This window comes from Garra rufa, chromosome 1 (genome assembly GCF_049309525.1).
Source record: "Garra rufa chromosome 1, GarRuf1.0, whole genome shotgun sequence".
Taxonomy (NCBI): Eukaryota; Metazoa; Chordata; class Actinopteri; order Cypriniformes; family Cyprinidae; genus Garra; species Garra rufa.
This window is the reverse complement of record NC_133361.1, coordinates 7,431,826-7,457,571: the sequence shown is the minus strand read 5'-3', so window position 1 is coordinate 7,457,571 and position 25,746 is coordinate 7,431,826. Positions and strand designations below refer to the sequence as shown.

Here is a 25,746-nt window from a genome sequence, read left to right as displayed (position 1 = left end):
ATATTTTTCAGCTTGTTGTGGAGTGGTGTGACCCTCTTTTAAAAGGCTATTGAACTGGATGGTGTGCCATTGATGAACCCCATAGAATACAGTGATGGTAAACATTAAACCTTAATTGTAGTATGTGCTATAGATCAAATAACGATTTAATAACTTGCAATGTAGCACTAGGTCCCTCCTTTCAAAATCTTTTGGACCATAAGATGTGTCATTAAAGAAACCCATAAACACAGTGATGGTACAAATTGAATATAAATGTGAGGTGCAAATTATTTATAATCCACCATGAAGAAAGTTTTGCTACTAGTTTTTAAAGTATTCACCCTAAATAAACATCCCGTTTGCCGTCATGCTTTTTGAGTACTTGTCAGTAATCTGACATCTGATTCTTTCACGATACAAATGCTTGCAAAGCAGCTGTACCGAAAATGTAGGTTTCTACAATATATTTCCACATCGATCAATGCACATTAACTGTGATATTGTGAGTTTAATATTGAACAAAGATGTCATACAACAGGAAAACAAAAGTTTAGGCATTCTTTTCATTCAACAACTGGAGAACACTATTGCACTGCCAAGTCTTTATCACACTTACAACCAGATAAACAGAGATGAAAACAACAAAACTTGGGCTGCAGTACGTTCTGTAGGGTCCAGAGGAGATGATCCAACTTTGGAGCAGTCGACCAATACTTTCAAAACTTATTGAAATATATCATATGTCATTGTTAAAACCAACACAGTTCTTGTACATTGTGAGAGAAATAAATAAATTAAAACTCTTGTCTTTTTCATTTCTTAAACATCTTTTCAAACCCAATCATTATATTGCAAATGTTATTGTTGCTAAAGGAAAATCTATCGCATCAGAACACAAAATGTGAATGATATTTGCTGGTACATCAGTTCCAGTGACTCACATAAGATCAGACATTGGTACAAATTTGTTGGAGCAGAAAAGGAGCTAAAGGGCACTCTCAGTTCTTGGAATAAATACAAGATTCAAAAGGCAATGCTAAAAAAATGTGTCCAGTAGAGTTTCAATCCTCCAGGCGGTTCACAAAATGGCATTGTGTTGGAGCATGTGATAAGAATGGTTAAAATAATTTTGAGTTCATCCATTGGATGGCAGTCAATTCAAAAATCCATGAATTTATAAAAGGCGCTGATCATTGGATCATCTATACTCCGCACAGACCCTTCTTAATCTACATTTATATGTACTCACAATCTGTCTCTGTATGTAGTACCAGTATACGGAAAATAAAATGGTATATTAAGGATTCCCTGACAATCTTCAACTCATCCTTTTTGTTTAGTATTTGACGTCATCCTAAAAAATAAATAAAATAAAAATCATAATTCATTATTTTTTACCTGACTAGCTTGTACTTATTTGAACAATGCCTGAAACTTGGAATTACGAGCACTTTCTGTGCCTATCTGCCTCTTTAAGATGACTCACTTGATGTATTCCCAAATTGTAAGTCACATTGGATAAAAGTGAATGAATGAATGAATGAATGAATAACATGTAAGGAGGGTCTGCCCCTACTATGTTTTTGGAGGTATGGATCAAAACAATGCATTTTACTTTTGTTCACTAGCACACAAATATAGTGACTGAGACGAATAAGTGGATACTTGTACGTATGTCTGTCTCTGCCAGTTTCTGACACTGATGTTTGTAGTTTCTCAATGATGGTTATGTTGATGTTCATCAAGTGTCCAGCAGGTGGGGTCAGATCTCCATTCCAGAGATCTACTGTGGGGTTGCAATCAAACTTATAGGGAAATGTGGTAGTTGTGTAAGTTGGTTGAGGATCTCTGAGGGGTTGGCATCAGCTCTGCTCAGGTGTTCAATCGTCTCAGATCTTCATAAGGGTTGGATCCAGACTGAATCTTGTGCAATCTCTAGTTACTTTGGGATGTCTATGTCATGGCAGGAACAGGGAAGTAAATAGAGAAAAAAATTAGCGTATCCCTCGACTACAAACACACACAGAACTAAAGACCCATCCACACAAAGCCAGAGCTTTCCTTATCCAATCTTTTTCCCTTGTTATAAAAAAATAAAATAAAATAAAAACTATGAAAGAAATATCTGTGTACAGACAAAACCACTGAATCCAACTCAAACTGATGTAGTACACATGCCAGACCAGTATGTGGTGCTGTAATTCTGCCACAGAGATACACTAAAAACAGAGAAGAAGACATTTATTAATCTGTGTCAATGTTAGTTAATGAAAATACAGTTGATGATACAGTTGTTCATTGTTTGTTCATGTTGTTGTTGTTGTTGTAGCAACGAGACAGAGTGATGACATCATTGTTTCACAAAACACAAAGGTGTTAAAACCCGGTTTAAAAAAATATATAAAGCAGTTTCAGGCTCCCAAAATGGCAGATCAGTCTGGACGAAACCCTGATATGATATAAAATGTTTACATACACAAGCAAACACGTCTCGGTGCATCATCTCAGATACTATGTATCCATGTACACACACACACACACACACACACACACACATACACACACATATATGTGCAGGTGAACATGATCCTGAACACATAAGATCCATTTAGTGAGGCCTACGATCAGTCAGTTTCAAAAACAAATACAAAACCTGAAGACAATCCTCTTTGGTCAAAATGACCCGAACACAACATGATTAACAGCTTAAAATGTTTCATTTTTGTCATGTAAATTAACAGCATTAAAAAATAAATAAATAGATGATCATTTTTGTCAAGACAACTTTAAGTTGGCTTGAGAAAGCTCCAGAAAGTTTGAAAAAGTTGTAAAAGTTTTAGAAGTTCTGAAAATGTTATGGTTTTCAGTCTGAAAAATGATTAAGAAGTTTAAAGTAGTTTTAAAGCTTAAAGCTTGAATGTTTTGAAGGCAAACAGTCTGTCAGATGAATGATGATGATAGATAGCATGTTTTAGCATTTTACTAGTATGATTGACATATTACTAGCATATTGCTAGCATGTTTCTAACTTAATTGACATGTTACTAGCATGTAGCTAGCAAAATTAAAATGTTGTTGACATGATAAGCAAGTTCCTAGCATGTTACTAGAATGATTAGCAAGTTATTGGCATGTTACAAGCATGATTAGCAAGTTCCTAGCATGTTTCTAACATAATTAGCATGTTGATGGCATGTTGTACGTATCATTAGCATAGTCCTAGCATGAATAGCAAGTTATTATCAAGTTCCTAGCATGTTTCTAGCATGATTAGCCTGTTGTTAGCATGTTTTTAAAATGATTAGCATGTTACTAGTGTGTTGCTAGCATGATTGGAATGCCACTAGCATGATTTTAGCATTACTAGCCTGTTGTTAACATGTTTGTAGGCTGATTAGCAAGTCACTAACATGATTCTAGTTGCTAGGTTTGAATAGATAGACACAGCTGTACAGTAAAACAGTCTTAGTATTAAAGTAAACAATAGTAGATTTGCATTGGTTAAAAAAAAGGAGATAACATTTTCACTTAAATGTAGCATTTGCTACATTAATAAATATACAAAATAATAATTTTGGCACAATGTTTTTTTTTTTTTTTTAGTGTTGATATGACTGTAGTGAAGAGACTAAATTTCATCATTCTAGCCTGGGTGGAAAATGTTTTCACTGTGTGACAACTAGCCCCAAGATGGTCTGTGCCCTGCTCTGTCCTAATGTTCTCACATACTGCAGATTAATTTCATTTAATAGAGATTGAATTGAACTTGCATTCAAATGAATGTTTTTTTTTTCTTTTTTTTTTTTTTTAAGGGGCCTAATGTTAGAGAGGTGGACTTGTAACCCAGAGGTCACAGATTCGAGGTGGGGGAGAAGGGTTAAATGGAGTATGGGACTATATGCTAGACTACACATGTGTTACTTTCAGAGTTAAACTTTCATGAATTAAAAATTCATAAAAAAAGAAAAAAGGCTGAATTTATGACAGAGTATAATGAAGAGAGAGTTTAACGGCTCACAGCAGCTCACTTAAAGAAAGAAGAGGAAGTGTCATTTCATATCTTCAGTCTAATCTGAAACACTACAACTGCTAGAATTAATCCACTATTTTAGTTACAAAAGTGTGCAATAGCTGTTAACCATTTCAGCATTATAAGAAAGCCTTGACTGAAATAGATGAAAAAGGTCACTGTTAAACTTATAAAGACAGTTTGTTTGACTAAATGCTTATTCCATAATTGCTATTATTATGAGATGCAACAAACAAATTACCTTTATACGTTCACTCTTTGTGATGTAATTTTCTTCTTTGTGTCGTGCATCTTTGAAAACAGCAATCATGAGTGAAATTCAGAGCAAATATCAGCAGAAACAGTGAAGATCAGTCAGAATATGAAGCTGATTCAACACTTGTCCATCATGCAGTGATATAGTGTCAGTCAAATGCAGCTCGCGTCAGAAATAATCACTCAGCCAATCAGATCAGAGGAAGTTAAACACAGGAAGAGCTGCTAGTATTTAAAGACAGAGTTGTGAGCATATAATGAAGAGGAAGACTGACAGAAAGAGAAAATGGCTGATAAGTGTCATCTGTGTCTGCTGGGACTGATCTTTCTCTCTTCACTTCTCACAGGTAAACACAGCTGTACTTTCTTAATAATACATTGAGTTTATTTAGTCTGGAAAATAGTTTATTTAAACATGATAAGTTTATTGTTGTGTTGCATAAAGTACATACTGGATTAATATTGATGCACTAAATTTTAGACAGTTGCACACTTAAACATCTGATGCTGAATTGGCTTAAAGAGTATATTAGTGATTTAAACAGCTCTCTCAAAAGAAAAAAAAATGTTTATTCTATTTTGAATTACGTGATTTTTTTATTTTATTTTGATGCTTGTATGTTTTTTGTTTTCATTTATTAATATATAACATAATGATCACTCAAATGTTCTTGTGTTTCAGGTACCAGTGGAGTGGATGATGTTCATGTGTTCATCAGTTCTGGTGAAGATGTCCGTCTGCCCTGTAATAATGCTCTTCCTGACTGCAAATCAACTATATGGAACAATAATAACAGACATTCAGCAACAGTTGAACTGATTAGTTTAGGGATAAAGAAGAAAGACACAGAGAGACATGAGAGACTGAGTCTGGGGTCTGACTGCTCTCTGAACATCAAGAACATCACAAAAGAAGATTATGGATTATACTCCTGCCAACAATATGTGAATGGACAACGACAAGAACCTGATGCACGTTTATCTGCATGTTCTCTGTGGTAATTTTATAATTATGTGGTCAATTTAATTCTTAATCATATATATATATATATATATATATATATATATATATATATATATATATATATATATATTTAAACTCTCATGCTGATTGAAAAGTGTGTGATTTGTGTGTTATTTTGTGTTTCAGTCTCTTCATCATCCTCAGACTGGCAGCTCTGTGACTCTCTCCTGTCAGTTGTATTCATTATATACTGGAGTCTCTTGTGATGATTGGATCCGTTCTGAGGGAATTGAGGTGTTCTGGGTGAATCAGGCTGGTGTTAAACTGACGATATCAGACTCCAGATATCAGATATCAGCTCCAGGACACTGTATCATCACTCTGACTACAACACTCCTGAATGAAGATGACAACAGAGAGTGGAGATGTCAAGTTACTCACAGAAATCAAGTCAAGACCTCAGTCACATTTACTGTCAACAGTTCAGGTGAGAAAACATCTCATCAATCATGTTGCATCCTAAAAATGTCACTAAGGACTACTAGTATGAGAAGATTCAAAAAGTGCTGCTGAAAATAATAAAGAAATTTTAACTTGACTGCAAAAAAAAAATAAAATAAAATAAAATAATAATAATAATAATGTGATCATCAAAGTTAAAATATTATACTGTATGATTCATCTGTAGTGGAAAATATACATTCTTCACGTTTGATGGTTGTTTCAAAATAGTAATAATAATAGTTTTAATTATGTGTCAACAAAAAAAATTGTCACCTGATTCGTCAAAACTTTGCATATATAATGCATTTAAATGCTCAAAAATCCTAAAATTGACCTCCTACCAGAGTCTTACAGATTCAAATACACTATCCTATTTCACAAATAACAATAGTGGCAGGAAAGGGACACAAAGGGGACAATGAGACATGGATATGAAAATGTATAAATTGTCCTTATTAATGTTAATACAACAGTATTAGCCAGCCATAAATAGTTAAACAGAGACAATATCAATTTCACAATATATAGCTGACAGGACAACTAGCTGTGGCATAGGAGTAAATAGCAAAAAATAATAAATAAATAAATAAATAAATCCAAGAAACATTAATGAAATCCACTGAAAACCAGACTCAAGCATGAAAACATAGCCCAATCTGAATCTCCCAGCTCTTGAAAATAAATCAAGCAGAGGTAACATAAAAAAAAAAAAAAAAAAAAAAAAAAAAAAAAAAAAAAGGAATCGCAAGTAACCAAAGTGAAGAGAGAATTCATAATGCAATTTTACAAATTCAATTACAAATTCGCCCAAGAAAAAACAGCTAGACAATCACCAAACCACAAAACAAAATCACAACACTCCACCACACGAATAGCTAAATATAAATGCAATGCAATAAATGCAAATATTCCCTTAGAACACCAAGTAAAGACACGTTGATGCGGCCGTTGCGCTGACGTTTGAAATATGTTTAATGATTGTGCCTGATGTGCCTGTGCCCGCTCCATCAGGGGAGGCACGCAGACTGGTAAAATAATAATGAATTATTGATTACCAATTTGAATCAGTACATTATAACGAAAACAATACCTTAAATCAGGGATCTTCAAATCTGGCCCACGAGATCCATTTTCCTGCAGGGTTTAGCTCTAACCCTAATCCAACACACCTGAGGATGCTAGGTTTTCAGGAACATTAGAGAATCGCAAATTATCACAATTATAATAATCAATAATGTCAATAATTCAGGACAAACTGAAAGTTTATGGTTTCACTCTCATTTAAAGAAGGCATCAATTATATAGTAACACCTCACTTCCCAACAGCTGCCACTTTAAACACTGATGATCAAACACTAACTGTGTAATGATCAAGTGTAAATATATGATGTTGATGTCCTACAGTATTATGATCTGAATGTTCATCTTCTGCAGCTCCAGTCGATATAAAACCTCAGATTCCAGTCAGCAGTTCAAACTCTGAGACGACATCAAGACAAACTCCAGCAGCAGCTCCTGAACAAGGTTCATCATCACTCTCTCACATCAGCAGTCTCTCACTTCACTGCTTTACACTTGTTTTGTCACAATTGATCCGACCACAATAACACACCCTGCTAATTCAAGAGTTCAGCATTCAAAACTCAAAGAATTGATAAACATTTATGCAATTCAAACGCTTGTAGGTTTTAAATTTTCTCAGTATATACATATTCTACATTTCAGTGTTCATGCAACCTTGCAAAATGTCACACTGTACATATGAATATCTATCAGTTAGAAAGAGATCGCACTGGACAAGATGATGATGATGTTTTGTTTATATGTTCTTTATGTTTGAACTGAACTAACAGACATGATCACAGATTGGACTGGATTGTTATTCAGAGGTACGACACGTCTTTACATTGTTTGTTGTTTTATACCTTTGATTTATTCACAGTTTCAGACATTTAGCCTGTTTTTTTTGTTCTGGATTTTGCTTATCATCTGTCCAATCATCTTTCCTGCAGTGATTGTGATTATTGTTGAGTTTGCAGTGTTTGCTGCTCCTACTGTGATTCTTCTTCAGATCATCTGTGCAAGAAGAGCTGGTGAGTTTTTGAGATGATTCACATTGATCTGGAACAAACTCTTTAGTCATGAGAGCTCAGTAAATGATTTTGTGTTCAATTATTTTGCAGAGAGGAAGGGTTCGCAGCATCAAGAGGAAACAGTGATGAATTTAGTATTAGAATAAAATATTCCCTAATAATAACAAGATTTATCTTCATCTCAATGGATATTTTGGATATTTGCATACAGCTTTCAATGATATTTGCTCTATATATGTGTTCATTTTCCAACTGTAATTCATCTAATTATTACATTAAATGAATACACAAAAAAATGTGTATGCATTTTAAATATAATATTCATAGAATATTTATTTAGGAACAATTTGCACATAAAAAAGAATTGTATATATATAAACACACAAAACTTAACAGAATATTTATTTAGGAAATTAAAAATCTTGCTGTCTTCCTCGACAGAACCCTCAATGGGGTCAGCTGGTACAACAAAAACTGACCTCTATCCATAGAATTGTTGAGTAGACAGCTGCTAAAGAAAATAAAAGGTTTCTGAGTCAGTATCAAGCCCATGTTGATTTGTTTGTGAAAGAAAAGTGCAGATCTACTGAAAACATATAAATTTACAATTTATGTGAATATTATAATAAGAAGTGAAAAAATAGCACAAAGTACTGGTGGAACCACTTATTTCAGCAGAAATACTAAACACCAATCTATACTAAAACTGACCAAAATTACAGATTTTTCACTGTTTATTTCTTGATCATTTCATAAATGGTTTAAGTTTGACACTGGATTACTGTATCATGTTATACAAGCCTGTGCTGGACAAAAAAAAAAAAAAAAAACAGGCATAAAAACAGCCAAACTATCACTTGCTTTACTTTTACCTGAACCGGGCGTATGTCTAAATATGGACACTCTGTTGTGTTACCTGAACCGGACGTATATGATCCAATATGATCAGACCATTTTTATACCACATCGTTCACTAATTTCTAGAAATCCTAGGCAAACAATGTCTATAGCACCATATAACACAACTATTCAACTATATAATTTGTGAGTTTCATTGACTTACCAATGTGCATTTCGATGCTTTTCCGTTTTTTTGGGGAGTAGGTAGAGCATAAATCAGAATTTTCACATCCCGAAGTTTGAAACGCCCCGGGCAACTTCCGATTGGTCAGATGCCATGAGCTGCGTCTGAAATCGCATACTGCTTCAGAAGGTACTACATTTAAATTTGAACATACTTCCCGACCATTAAAAAAGTAAATTCTATATAGTATGAGTATGTGTACTATGAATGGAATTCGGACGTACTACATCTGCCTGGTTGATGTTGTCACGTGTCATGCGTCTCCACTTTTTTCGCTTTTTTTCGAATTCGAATAAAGACGACTCGTCTCCAGGAGCCTCATGGGATAGAAAAGTGTCTATGGTATGCATACTACAGAATTCGGGCGGAAGCAGTAGGTCATCTGGGTACTTCTCGCCTACTGTATTTCGAATACTAAGAATTCGGACATACCTCGCATACTGTTTTTTGCAAGTGACAAGTGAAATAGTAGGGAAGCATGTGAATTCGGACGCAGCCATGGTATTGCTGTCTGAGATGTAGACTAACATCTGTTGATTGGCTGGGACGAATCCATGTGCTTACACGATCTCATACAAAGCACGCAGACGCCATTGAAAATGTTCGATTAAAGGCGAAGTGTGTAGATTTTTGTGGAATCTAGCGGCGAGGTTGTGAATTGCAACAGTCCACCGCTCAACCCTCCCTTTACAGGACTACAGGGTTAAAATCTCATCGTTTTTGACAGCAACGAATAATGAGATTTCTTTTAAAACGTAATTTAAGAAATTATATTTACTCAATCATTCAATAAAACAATGTTATTGTGAATATGAATGTTACTTGTTCATTATTGTGTCAGTGTTTTTTTGCAAGAACAACAGTGATGAAACGCGATCTGTAAAGCAGTTTGTCCATTTAGGGCCAATGCATAAACATAATGGCGACTTCCATGTGAGGGCACCCGCGGTGTATGCAGATATAAACTGATAATTCTAAGTTAATAAAAACATAATGGTTTATTATGTAAGCTCTTTATGCACCACTGAAAACATAGTTATGTATATTATATTGCACCTCTGTCTAGAGATCATCTTAAATATTACACAGTGCACCTTTAAGTGATCAAATATGGTGCTTCGCCCGATAAAGGGTTAAAGTACAAGATAAGATATTAATATATGATATTGGGCTAATACCTAACAAGAAAAACAAACAAAAAGAAAAGTATTTCTTCGTACAGCTGAATATTTTCATTGCATGTGTCACGAATTGAGCCTCTGTTTCTCCCTTCTAGCTCCACATGAGGGCGCCCTGTCCTCCATGAACTCTCACACTACACACCTCCATGGACTACATCTCCCATAATCCTCTGCACTCATTAACCACACACACCTGCACCTCATTACCAGGACTGCATATAAGCCAGCCACAAACACAGCACCTTGCGAAGTCTTGTTCAGTGTTCACTAGCAATAACCAAGCGTTTATTCCCTTGTTTGTTTTTCCCGTTGTCTGTCTGATCCTGTTTTCGATTGTCTGCCACCTGCCTTCTGACCTTGTGCTATGTTTCCTGGATTTATTGTTTGTTCTGCCTGCTGTCTGCCCTGAGCTCCCATCTGATCACGGTTTTGATTCTGATCCGTTTACGTTGTTGATTTTGCTGTTGTTTGACCCACGCCTGTTTGACTACTGTTTAATAAAGCTGCGTTTGGATCCTCATCCCCGCTGTCAGTCTCCATCATTACAGCATGCATGGTCACATGTATTGTCATTTGACACTGTAAGGGTGTACTCACACTAGGCAGTTTGAACCGTGCCCGAGTGCGTTTGACCACCAAAGCGTGGTTCGTTAGACTAGTGTGAGTGCTCCGAACACAAAGGTAATAGACCTGTTTAACAATAGGCTGTGGACCACCGAGAAACAAACAACGCAAAATTACTATCCGCAAAGTAAAAAGAGCAATGGACTAAATTGCGTTCAGCGAGAGCGCTGCTCTTCATGTATATCCTGAAAGCTCCGGCACGAAACCTATGTGAGTGCAGACCAGAGGGGGAGTGGAGAGGGGGGACAATCGTACTCGGGCCCGGTTCATGGCAACCGTGCCTAGTGTGAGTACACCCTAAAAGCCATTAATGTCCTTACTTTAAATTGTAATTATGTGTGTGTCTAGTAGCGGTCACTCTTTGGTAACTGTTGACAGAGTATAGGTAGAAACCTCCTCTCAGGTAACAGGTGTTGCTGGAGGAAGGTGTACACAGTTTTTGACCATTATACGACTGTTGTATTGCGCTATACAAGTTTGTATTAGTGAAGGATTTATTGACTGTGTGTTTAGATTCTTGACTACTCTGAAATGAAGACCATTCACTGTAAAATAAATCTACAACAGTGAGCATTTTCAACAATGTGTGTGAGCATTCCACTTAAAGTTTGTAATGGAAAATCCCAATGGAGCCCTACGAGTTAGATATAAAAGTTTTAAAACTTAAATATGAGATATCCCCTGAACAAATCTCCCTATAGTCAACTCTAATGATTCGGGTACATTGAAAATTGATTTCGACGATCTGCTTATCCAAGGACTTCAGAAGGACCATGACAAACAAATAAAAAAACAAAAAGGGGCAGGTGCTTAAAGTATAAAAAGGGCACCTTGAACAAGGCATTTAAGAGCCCCTCGGATCCATCACCTCATTGTAGGCATCCAGTTACTAAAATGTCATTAATAAGACAAATAATGCATTATTCAAAGTTTTAATTGCATTTATGTTTAGTTCAGGACTCAAACAGTAGAATTAGTACTATTTTTATCACTATAAAAGGGGCTCTCTAAATAGGGCTGTGCTCAAAACATCAGTACAGCAATACTGTACTGTATATTGTGACACATTCCTTGCTGATACACGTATGATCACAGAGGCTTCTAGCAGCCAATGAGAAAGAAATGGAACATAAAAGACCATTTTAATGTTTAAAAGATTAAACATTTTCTTTGGACCTATTCATTTTGATTAGAAATTGTTGTGTATTAAATTGTCAAACCTAAAGATTTTCTTCTCTCTGTTAAACACAATAATAAAGAACAGCTGTTATATTAAAACCTGTGTGGTCACTATTGAAAATATATGTTGCCCCTGATGTATTGTATTGAAAGATTGTAGACGGTAGGATATTAAGGCATAAAATGGCATGATTTATAATTCAGATACAGGTTCACACAAAAACAAAATATCTTATACACCTTTATACCGTTAAAAGGATACATCGAGCTTATTATTTATTATATTTTATTTAAAACATAAATATTACTGTCTTAATTGTTTAGATTTTTAGAAGGCACATTAACATCTTTCACATTTACAACTCTATGTGTTTGCTGCATAAAAACTAGGTCGATAATTGCAATAATTTGACCATAAAGAGCTGAAAAATGTGGAAATAAATTAATTCTCTGTCACAAGGGGGCGCTTTAGGAGCGCTGAAATACTACGGTTTGCATGGGAACGGCTGAACACAAAGCAGCAGTATTATAACGCTGTTTTATCATATGTGTAATGAAAATGCCAACGACACGTTTCTGAGGACAGTCGGTCTCCTTCAGATACATTCATATCAAGACATCAGTGCCGCGTTTTGACTTTGAAAAGTGCAGCGTGCATATTTAATCAATGACATCATTGCCTTGCTTCTGAAGTTTAATCCAGCCCTATTGCGATTCTCGTCTTTCCGTCTCCAAATGTAAGACCAACTAAATTATGATTAAGTCTTTTCTTATACTATTTAACATATATAAAACTTTTTATGGCCTTAAATTTGATACAACTAAATTGAGGAGTTTTTTAAGGACCTGCAGGAGCCCTCTCCTTTAAATTATTTACGATTTTTTTTTACATGATGACATTATCGGCAGCTATTTCAGAACAGACTACACATGCACAAACTATAAAAAAGTATAAATACTCGTGCATAATCTCTTTTCTTCACATCATTCTTATAAAAATAAGTAACGTTAAATCTGGTGAAAACACCACTTACCAGCAGCCACACCCTTGGCGCTATAAACATAGATATATATTATAAACATGATCGGATTAGGATCGACCTGAACTTCCGGGTGGGGTCGTCACGTGAAAGGTGAAAAAAGGCGCTTCAAAACTCCTGACATGATATTTAGATATACTATTCTTCAATAAATATATGAAGCTGTGCTCAAACAGGAATATGTATTATTTTTCAAAAAAAAAAAAAAAAAAAAAAAAGCACACCAGAAAAAAGGGCAGGTGCTTAAGCCCCCTTTGATGTCTATGTGTGCACGTGCCTGCCGAAGATGGACTTTAGGAGAGAAATAATGGAACATCAAACAACACTCTTTAAGTTAAGGGAAATAATAAGGTTAATTAGAAAACAAGAAGAAATGGCAAAGAAGATGATGAGGCTGCTGAAGGAATTGATTGCATTAAATAATTTTTGCTCTGAGCTAAACTCTTTAGTAGCTGATTTGGAAACATTGAGATTGCAAACTTCTTCTTTTGCCTGAGATAAAATTAGACTAAGATGTTATCAAAGAGAGGAGATATAAGTTCCTCTTAGGAGGTGACATGAGATGTAAGGATAAAAAGTGTGCGTGCAGTTTGTCATGTGTTAAGAAAGGTGAAGATTTAATTGTACTTCCCAAAAGGAGATGCATTTTGTAAGAATGGAACTTTTAAGGTGGAATGATTCTGTTTTACCTGCATTTACTATATGTTTTAAGTGTGTGATAATAGAAATGATGAGTTAAAGAGAGCTAGTTCGGCTGGCTGTTAAAAGAATGATGCTATAGCAGCATGGACACTTCCGGTGTCAACGTCGTTATGGCACTGAGAGGCCCCTGCTAGTCTAGGAAGTTAAAATGTGTGTGTGCTTATCTTTAGAGAGGACGTGTCTGAAAACTGTGAGTGTAAGGAGGGGGGCACATTAGTTTTAGAGACTATAAATTGCTTTGGTGAAAAGATCATTTTTGCCATTCCTCGAGGTGAAGATTCTCTCTGGGTTGTTGAAATGTGCTGTGGTTGTTTTTGAGAGTTTTAAGCGGTATATAAACTCAACAAGTTTGAACCCAAGTGTTTATTTACAAGATCTGTCCAGAATCTCTCAGCTGCTTTGAGTACTAAACTTGGCTAAAATTGGGTTAGTCTGAGTTTGTCTTATAGTGCGAACACTTAAGCTGGCTCATAATGATTTTGGTTCATCTGTTTGTCATTATAAATGACTAATACTGAAACAAATGCACAGTACACACAGTCCTGCTGTCCTTTATGGTACTCTTTTACAAGAAATGTACTATACCATGTCTGTCACCATCATCAGGGTAATGAGTCAATACAAAAAGTCATGATGATTATATTGATGTTTGCCAAGTGTCCAGCAGGTGGGGTCAGATCTCCATTTCAGACTGAAGCTTCTGTAATTCCTAATTACATCTAATGGCAGAAACAGAATAGCAAAATTAATAAATAAATAAAATGGTGCTGTTCAGTTTAGGCAAAAGGTGATAATGTGCCTTTGATCAGATATAACTGAAGTAGGTTATAAGATAAAATATTTTAATGACTGGCTGAAGAGATGTGTTTTTAATATAGTTTTAAGAGCTCAGGTGAGAAAACAATCTTATGAAACATTTATGGAAGATTCTCTGTTAAATTTGCTAATAATTGTCATATTCTACCGTATGATTAATCTGAATGAACAGATTTCATCTTTACAGCTGATTTAACTAAAGCAGTGATCTCAGTCCACATCACAAACTCTCAGGATCTCTCAACTACAAACACACACAGAACTAAAGACCCATCCACACAACACCAGAGCTTTCCTTATCCAATCTTTTTTCCCCTTTGCCGTTTTTTTGTTTTGTTTTTTGTTAAAAATACTGTAAACACGACATTGTCTCTAGAATTCTCTGCATACACAAGAAACCACTGAATTCAAATCAAAATGATGTAGTATACATGCCAGACCAGTATGTGGCGCAGTATCTCTGCCACAGAGATGCACTGAAAACAGAGAAGAAGACTTGAAGCATAAACCATTGCTGCGTCCCAATTCGCATACTATCCGTCCTAAATAGTATTCGAAAATAGAATTAGTATGTCCCAAATCGTAGTATGTTCAAAAAAGTATTCCGAAGATTCCCGGATGGTCTACTACTTCACTTCAGAATCTGAAGTGCGGATCAACGCATACTCTAACGGCTAATATTGCCCACAACACATCGCGCGGTGAACGAGGATTCGATTAGAACTACAAACACGCATAAAAAGTGTTAAGAAACTACAAAAATGGAGGATATGTGCGAACAACGGACAGGTAGAGAAAGGGGTTTGAGTGATAAATAATCAGTGTGTAACCTGATAAAAAATATATATTTTGAATGTTATCCTCGTTATATTTCATGTGCAGCAACATTATGAACTTTTTTAATTATAGGTTTGGTCATTAACGTTTAAATGCATAATTATGCAAACACGAGCAGAGTTCTCGGCATGAAAGACTCCTGAAAGAACGTGGCTCTCAGGAAATTAAATTAAATGAAATGTAGATGATGTTAACTGTGATGATTGACAGGGCAGTTTAAACAGTGACAGGACCAAGCAACAGAGCGTCCGTTAAAGAAGCAGTTATGACGAAGTAGTATGTCCTAAAGCTCGCCTACTATTCACAAAAAGAGTACATACTTTTAGGGCGTAGTATAAGTAAGCGAATTGGGACGCAGCACATGCCTGCTGTATACAAACACAACACAACAACAATAAGATGAGCATGAAACAAAACATATATTAATAAAAAACTGTTGTTCATTGTTTGTTCATCAAAGTCAATGTGTGCTTAATTGTCAATTCTGGCACATGTACAGAACATACAGAGAATTGAAACTGCGTTACTCTCAGACCCATGGAGGGTAGGCTAACAGATAATATAAAAAAGTAGCATTTTAAAATTTCAAATAAATACAATTTTACATATAATCAAAAGGTCAGTAAAAGCCTCCTTTAGCGATCCGATGTGTTTTTGTAAGAAATATATCCATATTTAAAACGTAAGAATCACTGTAATCTAGCTTGCTGCTTTGGGAAGGGGTGTGGCAGTACTGAAGCTGTTCGCCAATTGCACTGCAGTGGGACTGCTAACCAATCACAATATATTTGTTTTTTCAGAAGATGGAACCCAGAACTAATCGAACCATTTGTGCTTGCCTGGGGAGAAAGCCGTTAATTATAATAATGTAAATTATGTGACATTTTATGTGTTTTTTAACCACCAAGCATGAGAGCATGTTATAGTGCACCCCCAAAACAAAATAAAGACTTTGTAAAAGAGCATAATAGGACCCCTTTACATGGAACATATGCGCTCACTTCAAACTGGAATCATGGCGGAAAATCCTGTGATGTCTACTTATGGCACTTATGCTTGAATAGAACAAACATCGTACGTGATAAAAGATACATATGAAATATGCAGTGCAGTGGGTTGTGAGAACTGGAATTGAGAGAGTGGCCTAACGGTTAGAGAGCTGGACTTGTAACCCAAAGTTTGTGGGTTTGAGTCTCTGTAGTGGCAGGAATTGTAGGTGGTGCATTCTTCCACCCTCAATACCATGACTGACGTGAAACCCTTGAGCAAGACACGGAAACCACAACTGGTGTGTGTGTGTGTGTGTGTGTGTGTGTGTGTGTGTGTGTGTGTGTGTGTGTGTGTGTGTGTGTGTGTGTGTGTGTGTGTGTGTGTGTGTGTGCACCTGGTATTCATCACGTCACCACAAGGATAGGAATACCAGTAGATTTTGACCTTGTGGGGACATTTCTCAGGTCCCCATGAGGAAACAGGCTTATAAATCATGCACAATGAGTTTTTTTGATGAAGTAAAAGTGTGCACAATCTCCTGTGAGGGCTAGGTTTAGGTGTAGGGCGATAGAAAGTACGGTTTGTACAGTATAAAAACCATTACGCCTATGGAATGTCCCCATAAAACATGTAAACCCAACGTGTGTGTGTGTGTGTGTGTGTGTGTGTGTGTGTGTGTGTGTGTGTGTGTTTACACTTGTATGGGATACATGCAGAGCACAAATTCTGAGTATGTGAAACCATACTTGTCTACACATCATGTCACTTTTTACTTGATTTTAAACACTGAATTTTAATCCAGGTTTAAAGGTTGAACTTATGTCTTTGTTAACTGAAGAGAGTTTAATGACACACAGCAGCTCACTGAGAGTAAGAGAAGAGGAAATGTCATTTCACACCCGTCAGTCTAATCTGGGCTCAGAGATGATCTCTGCTCTACTGCAGTCAAACTGAGTTCTCACACTTTTCCAAACCTCAACAGTGAGATCACAGCTCTGAAATACTGCTTAAAGAATAGCTGATGATGAAACGTTGTATTATTATAAAATAATGCACAGCCAAGGTGGTGATGTGGCCACGACATGAAGTGGAGTAAAATATTATTCAGATCATGTATTTCATTTGTTTTTGTCATTTAAACACTCTTGTATGTAGGTATAGTTTTTTTGGTGTATCTTCCATATGATGCAAATATATAATCGTTCAATGATATTATGGATATTTGCATGTAGCTTTCAAGGATATTTGCACTATATAAATATAAAACCCAGTTTGAAAACATTTTTGAATCCAGAATTATAAGGTTCTATCTGCATTCTGAGCACTTCTGAGATATTGAGCTTCCAAGTTTTTCCGTTCCATAGACTTCTGTAGATAGAACCATTTTTGTTTCCCAAAAAAAGGCCCCAAATGTACATAGAAACATTAAATAATGTAAATAAGTTTAATATGAGAATAACTCGATTTTGACAAAAAATGTCAGATAGAACCTTATAATTCTAAGGTGACGATTTGTAAGGAGAACTCATTCGTAGAACTCAAGACTGATCATATTAGATGTTGGGTTTGACTGAGGGTGTGATTTTAACTCAATATTCATGACAAAACAGCAACTTCAAATCTTTGTTTGGCTGCCTGGATTCCAGTTTCTGTGAATTGCAGTGATCCATTTGCTTCTATGTTCTGTAGCTGTCTCTAATCTAGAAAAGGATAGAACCAATTTTTTGTCTATTTGTTCAGTCAATCACTGCCCACTGATGTCTGGCTGACAAACATTCACATTTAAACTATTTTTTTTTTTTAAAGAGGCTAAAGTAATGCCATTGTTAGCAGCCCCCTTTAAAGAGAAAAGAGGAAGTGTCATTTCACATTATCAGTCTAATATGGGTTCAGAGATGATCTCAGCTCTACTGCGGTTAAACTCAACAGTGAGATCACAGATCTGAAACACTACAACTGCTAGAATTAATACACTATTTTAGTTACAAAAGTGTAGAATGACAATCAACCATTTCATCATTATAAGAAGCCTCGACTCTAAAATAAATGCAAAAGTTAACTGTAAAACTTCATAAAGAAAAGTTTGTTTGACTAAGTGATGATCCCATAATTGTTATAATTATTTGCAGAAATATAAATTATATGTTCACTCATTGTGATTTAAATTTCTTCTTTGTGTCAGTGCATCTTTGAAAACAGCAATCATGAGTCTCATGGTTGAGGTGAGATTTAGAGCAAATATCAGCAGAAACAGTGAAGATCAGTCATAAATGAAGCTGATTCAACACTTGTCCATCATGCAGTGATATAGTGTCAGTCAAATGCAGCTCGTGTCAGAAATAAACACTCAGCCAATCAGATCAGAGGAAGTTAAACACAGGAAGAGCTGCTAGTATTTAAAGACAGAGTTGTGAGCATATAATGAAGAGGAAGACTGACAGAAAGAGAAAATGGCTGATAAGTGTCATCTGTGTCTGCTGGGACTGATCTTTCTCTCTTCACTTCTCACAGGTAAACACAGCTGTACTTTCTCTACATTCAGTGGGATTAGGCTGAGAAAGAGTTAATTAAGAGATGATCAGTTTATTTTTGTTATTTTATTTGGTTTATTCCTGAACAAACTTAGACAGTCCAATACTCAAACATCTATGTATTATTTTCATATTAAGAGTGTGTTTGTTAATTCAACAGCTTTATGACAAATAAAAAATAAATTTTATTCTGTTTTTAATCTTGTGATTTTTTATGCTGATATTTTTGTTTTGTTTTGTTTTCCTTTATTAATATATAATGCAATGTTCACCCAAATATCCTTGTGTTTCAGGTATCAGTGGAGAGGATGAGTCTCGTGTGTTCATCAGTTCTGGTGAAAATGTCCGTCTGCCCTGTAATAATGCTCTTCCTGACTGCAACTCAACTACATGGAACTATAATAACAGACATTCAGCAGTTGAACTGATTAATTCAGGGATAAAGAAGAAAGACACAGAGAGACATGAGAGACTGAGTCTGGGGTCTAACTGCTCTCTGAACATCAAGAACATCACAAAAGAAGATTATGGATCTTACAGCTGCCAACAATGGATAAAGGATGGACCAAAACTGAGAACCGACGCACGCGTTTATCTGCATGTTCTTGACTGTAATTTTACTATTAAAAAAACAATTTAAAATGTAGAAAAAACAATCTTCATTTAAACTCCATGCTGATTGAAAAGTGTGTGATTTGTGTGTTATTTTGTGTTTCAGTCTCTTCATCATCCTCACAGACTGAGATCAGTCCAGGCAGCTCTGTGTCTCTCTCCTGTCAGTTGTATTCATTATATACTGGAGTCTCTTGTGATGATTGGATCCAATCTAAGGGAATTGAGGTGTTCTGGGTGAATCAGGCTGGTGTTAAACTGACGATATCAGACTCCAGATATCAGATATCAGCTCCAGGACACTGTATCATCACTCTGAATACAACACTCCTGAATGAAGATGACAACAGAGAGTGGAGATGTGAAGTTACTCAAAGAAATCAACTCAAGGCCTCAGCCACATTTACTGTCAGGAAACCAGGTAAGAAAATAATTGCTTTAATAATTTTAAGTTCTCATAATGTCAGTTACACTAAGGACTATTAAAAGGACTGCTGTAAATAATGAAAAAAGTCAGCTTGACAGCAAAACTATAATATTTTATATAATGTGGTCATCAAAGTTAAAACAGAATTGTCATATTCTACAGTATGATGGATCCAAATTAACATTGATCCTTTACAGCTCAAGATACAACAACGACAGTGATTCCAGTTCGTATCACAAACCCTCAGGATCACAAAACTACAAACAACTACAAAACTAAAGGTAAAGTAAACTGTTTTTCTCACTTCAGTGTTTTGCAGTGCATAAGAGTTATCTTATTTGTTAACTAAATATATGATTATCATATTTTACAGTGATTCATCTGAACTAACATTTATCCTTTACAGCTCGAGCTGATTCAACAACAGCAGTGATTCCAGTCCACATCACAAAATCAACTACAACAACCGCAGTAACTTCTACACGAGGTACAGTACAAAAAAAAATAATATTTTCACTGCTGTCAGTTTTACTGGATCCTCTCTTGTCCATGTTAACAAATACTTGCAATCACTTCAGTTAAATTGTTTCAATAAAATAAATAGATTAAATGAAGTGTTGCATATGAGTAAAGGTGAAGACCTGTTTGTGTTCAATGTTCAAATGTTGTTTCTTCTTTTGAGGAGTTAGTGTTCTGTTGTAGTTTTGTGGTTTCCATTGAGCTGAAGGGTGGAGCTGCTGGTTTGGTTATAGATGATGACTCTGGTGTTTGTGGTTTAATGCAGTGAACATGGAAGTGCTGATGTTAATGCAATGATAAACAGTGTTTTATTTGTTCACTGCATATGATCTGTTAGCCAATATTTGTCAGTCTGTATAAAGAGCATTCAGTCTGTGTGCGTCTGTCGGCCCCTCGCCCCATCAGACAATCATAGACAACATTCACACACACCTAAGATCAAGCTCCACTCTTCACCACAATGGAAGAAAACACTGGGTTATTTGTTGGCTCATGTACTGGGTTGTTTTTTCAGTGTTGGGTAGTTTTTGTGTTACCCAGTCATTGGGTTAGTGTATGGGTCAATCTCACTGACCACTAAAACTATACACCCCAAGATAAATCAGCCCAGCCCAGACTTACTTCAACACAGCTGTTGAGTTACGGTCAGAGCGCAGGCTTTTTGCATCCTTTACAGGAGAGAGCGGTTCTCAGCTCCACCTAATTGGTGCATTTCTATAGCGAAATAAAGGTTTGTATACATTTTATGTCATGTTTAGTCTTTACAGTGCTGTAAATTATATTACCGAATGCTACGCAACATACAAGACCAAAATGTCAGTTTGTTGAATACATCAGTAACTTTTAGCTTTGCATAATATGAATTGACTTTATTCATTATAATACTAAATTGAATTTTGTTTGATGTTAATTTATATGTTATCTGATCTCAGTACTGTTTGTTTATCAAGTCAGTCATGGCATCTTTCAGCTGCAAGTGCAATGCAAGGTGGTAGCCTGAGGTTCACAGTTCCCCTGGCGAACAGCAGTCCATCACCAAATCAGATTTTGGTGAAAAGTAATAACAGAGAACGGTTGAATACGCTTAAATTTCAGAATTAAAAATAACATTTTATATTTTCTAAAATGCTTGTTAAACGAGTTTAAATGTATGTAATATTGTAATCTATGCTGTATTCACCCAAATAAATTTAATTTGTCTTATAATTTTATCCATCCAGCTGTGTCAAAATAACCCAGCATGTCTTCTGTCTAATATTTACCCAGCATGGTGTTGCCAGATAACCCAGCAATAGTTGTTTTTAACCCAGTATTTCACAGTATTATTATTTCACAGTATTATTTTACAATAGCAATATGCATCTCAATATAGCTTTTTTTTTTTTTTAAAGTCCACTCTAAGGAGTGTTAGTTGACATGTAGTTGGAAAGTTGCTTTTAGTCAATAGACTAGGGGGACCACCAAAGTAAAAATGTAACATGATGTAAAAAAATAAATGTAATATGATATTGTCCATTATAAATTAAGATTTAATATGCCATCCATTGTTACAAATAATCATAATTTTAAACGTTATAACCTCAAATACTCAAGTATTATAATTGTTGTTTGGATTATTCATGAGATGATACAATATACATTTTTTTTTCTTTATATAATGCACTATACATTAACTATAATGCCTTAGAAAAACAATAATAGCGTATTATGAATTCACCAAAAAAAAGTGACGCCAAGTAGTCCTGACCAAGCGTTGATATATGACGAGTTGGAGCAAGAACATGTTGCAACAGTGATAGAGGCTATTTACACTATGTGCAAATAGCAGTATTTTCTTAGCGATATGTTAAATAACAGGATTTTCTGCTAATTAAACTACTAGTTGCAAATAAGTCGTTTCTTCAGTGTGAACAGCTTCTTCCAACAAGGCGGGATATTTGCGCTTAGTGTAAATTAAATAGACACTCCGATTTTTATTGTTATTAAAATGATAACAAAGCAGCAAATTATCAATACATTTGAACAAAATTAAAAATTATTTTTTTAAAAGATTTCCAGCTTTATTTGGCGTGTAGAAAGAAATGTGACAGAAATTGAATAATCAAATGGAAAAACTAAAAAACTTCACTGTATGAATCAAATGTGAGATGCATGTCTTTTGATGTTTGTTTGTTGACAGTCCTCAGCAGCTTTGTTAGACAGCTTTATTTTTAAGACCATATGTATGTCAATTTAGCACAACCAACTGTGTTTACATGAATACACCACACAACATGCTTTTTGATGTAATTGTGTGTCTATTTGACCATTCAAGCGCAATAAGACACGAAAGTGTTCATGAGTTTGTGATCATGTGCTGTTTGAGAGAAACATGCTCTGTGTGTCAGTCAATGCCAGCATTCATTAATGTTTGTTATCACTCTTAGGTGCATATAATACATGCAGCCCTGTTACAACCCTGTAACCTCTTCCCAACAACAGCCACTGTAAAAACTGATTATGAAACACAAATTGCATGTGATGTAATGATCAAGTATGTAAATATGATGTTAATGTCCTACAGTATTATGATCTGAATAACAAATATATAAAATATAAAACCTCTGATTCCAGTCAGCAGCTCAAACTCTGAGACGACATCAAGACAAACTCCAGCACCAGCTCCTGAACAAGGTTCATCCTCACTCTCACACATGAGCAGTTTCTCTCACAAACTGGTTTAATCATTGCATCAGATCGGTCAGATTTTGGGCATAAACATACTGAAGTGTTTTACTGTCTGATGTAATTCTTAAAATAAGCATTACTAGCATTAACTGAGATGATCATTTGATTAACCGATTGGTATTGGCTTTTCTAAGCCTGATCCCTATTTTATGTCAGCTGGGTTTGCCAACCTGCATTAAAAGGAAAAAAAGACCCTCAAATGTGCACTTGTGACATGTCATAGTATTATATTGTGCATATAAAACACAAGTTTATATCTGTAGCCCATATTCATAATTGTGACCAGACAGTCTAATAATGTCTAGCTTATCAAACAATTATTAAAGGGATAGTTCACCCAAAAATGAAAATTTGATGTTTATCTGCTTAACCCCAGGGCATCCAAGATGTAGTTGACTTTGTTTCCTCAGAAAAACACAAACGAAGATTTTTAATGAAAACCGGTGCAGTCTGCCAGCCTTATCATGGACGTGGATGGGCACCAAACCTTTAAAAGTAAACAAAAACATGCACAGACAAATCCAAATTACAGCCTGCGGCTTGTGATGATAAATGTATGTCTTTAGACAGGAAACGATCAGTTTTTGTGAGAAACTGAACAGTATTTATATCATTTTTTACCTTTGATACACAGCCACGTCCATCTGTCATGAGCACGAGTTTGGCATCAGTCACGTCACATGAGCACGCGCTCTAGCGTAGAATACGCAAACGCCGTAAGGGGAAATCAGTGAAAAGTCCCGGATGAGTTTGTAATCTTTTAGCTTTAAATCTGTTTAAACGATCAGGATACACGCAAGTAATTACCATTTTGAATAGCCGCAATACCCACAATCTCTGTGCTCTGTGTAAACAATGAGTGTTGTATTCATGCGACAGATAACTATATTCTATGACAGAGTGCGTGCTCATGTGACGTGACTGATGCCAAACTCGTGCTCAGGACAGATGGACGTGGCTGTGTATCAAAGGTAAAAAATGATATAAATACTGTTCAGTTTCTCGCAAAAACCGATCGTTTCCTGTCTAAAGACATCAATTTATCAGCACGAGCTGCAGGGTGTAATTTGGATTTGTCTGTGCATGTTTTTGTTTACTTTTAAAGGTTTGGTGCCCATCCACGTCCATGATAAGGCTGGCAGACTGCACCGGTTTTCATAAAAAATCTTTGTTTGTGTTTTTCTGAGGAAACAAAGTCAACTACATCTTGGATGCCCTGGGGGTAAGCAGATAAACATCAAATTTTCATTTTTGGGTGAACTATCCCTTTAAGTTTGTAAACCTTAGTCATTCACTTCCCAACACAAATAGGGAGTCAACATAAAAACTGATGTAAATATACTCTTTCATTGTATATGCCAATAATATAACTGAGGTTTTGAGCTTAAATGTTCCAAAATCATATAGTGAGCATTTATTAAACATACAGGTCGTTCCATGTTATTATGAACAGCTTTCACTGATATTACTCTGGACTACAGCAATTAAAATAAATTTTAATCTTAATGCTGTGTTCATGCTGTGCATTTTTTTCATGATGGATAAGGATAATTATGCTCTTAAATGTGTCATTTATCATCTTATTTGTAGTTTTATTTCTCTACTGAATGTGTGCCTTTTTTATCGTCTTAGTGATTGCGATTGCTGTCGGCGCTTCATCCGCTGTTCTCCTTCTTGCTCTGATTCTTTGGCTGATTTGGAAAAAAAGAACCAGTGAGTTTATAGAGTTTCTCATATTCTGGCACAACAGCCAAAAATATCTACAGATAAACAGATAAAATAAAAATTTTGTGAGTTAACACAAATAGTGTTTCTATCCTGCAGCACTACAATTCTTCTAGACTCTTTTAAAAATCGTTTGGTTTGTGTGTTTGATCATAACTATTCCCATGGCATTATTTTTCAGGTGTCAGGAGAGCGCCTGATGACTCTGTGGTGAGTTTTGTAGGTTGATCATGAGCTGATAGTGTCCATGAGCTCCACAGACAACACTCTTATTAGTCACATCAGATCAGGACAAGTTACTGTATTTCTACTGTTTCTGCTCTAAAGCTCACAGATAGAAATTAACATAATGGAACCAATTACACAATCAATATTTCCTTTCATCCTGCTCCCAGTAAACAATATGATTCATCTTCGATAATCTGTGTATATTTGACCGTTTCTGTGGTAATTTTCCTGTCATGTTACAATAGGATCTGTCATGCTAACCTCATGTCTGTATGATAGATTTTCACCAAACCTGTAGGTTTTACAGATATTTTACTTCAACATTTGCAGCTCCTGAGTAAAATAATTATTCTGCTTCACACAGTAGTGATGGATGGGCCTTTAACAGCTTGATTTATTGTATTTTGATTGATGTTTAGGAGCAAACAGATGATGTGACTTACACTGAAGTTACTGTCAACAAGAAAGAACAAGCTAAAAACAGCAAGGTGGGCAAACACTTCCATAACATGACTTATATTTTATTTTATGCAGTTTTATTAGAAGCAGTTTTATTAAATGCAGTTTTTCTAAATGTGTGTCTTGAATTGAGCTCAAACTACATGCTGTAATAATTGTGTGTTAAAACAGTAACTGTGATGTTGATTCAGGTTCGCTGTGATGATGAAGTGACTTACGCTTCCATCAGAGGAGCAG

General features: G+C 35.6%; 1 protein-coding gene across 1 annotated transcript in view; it reads left to right on the top strand.

Moving 5' to 3' along the window:
- The first annotated feature begins 4,553 nt into the window (after positions 1-4,553).
- Positions 4,554-25,746, top strand: part of LOC141338800 (uncharacterized) — a 21,243-nt gene continuing 50 nt past the window's right edge. Inside the window, exons 1-7 of the mRNA XM_073844452.1 lie at positions 4,554-4,614; positions 4,950-5,027; positions 19,172-19,423; positions 19,531-19,845; positions 25,004-25,032; positions 25,470-25,538; positions 25,701-25,746. The exon at positions 25,701-25,746 is cut by the window's right edge and continues 50 nt beyond it. Of these exons, the coding sequence (XP_073700553.1) occupies positions 4,554-4,614; positions 4,950-5,027; positions 19,172-19,423; positions 19,531-19,845; positions 25,004-25,032; positions 25,470-25,538; positions 25,701-25,746 (850 nt within the window). The remainder of the gene's footprint in view (positions 4,615-4,949; positions 5,028-19,171; positions 19,424-19,530; positions 19,846-25,003; positions 25,033-25,469; positions 25,539-25,700) is intronic.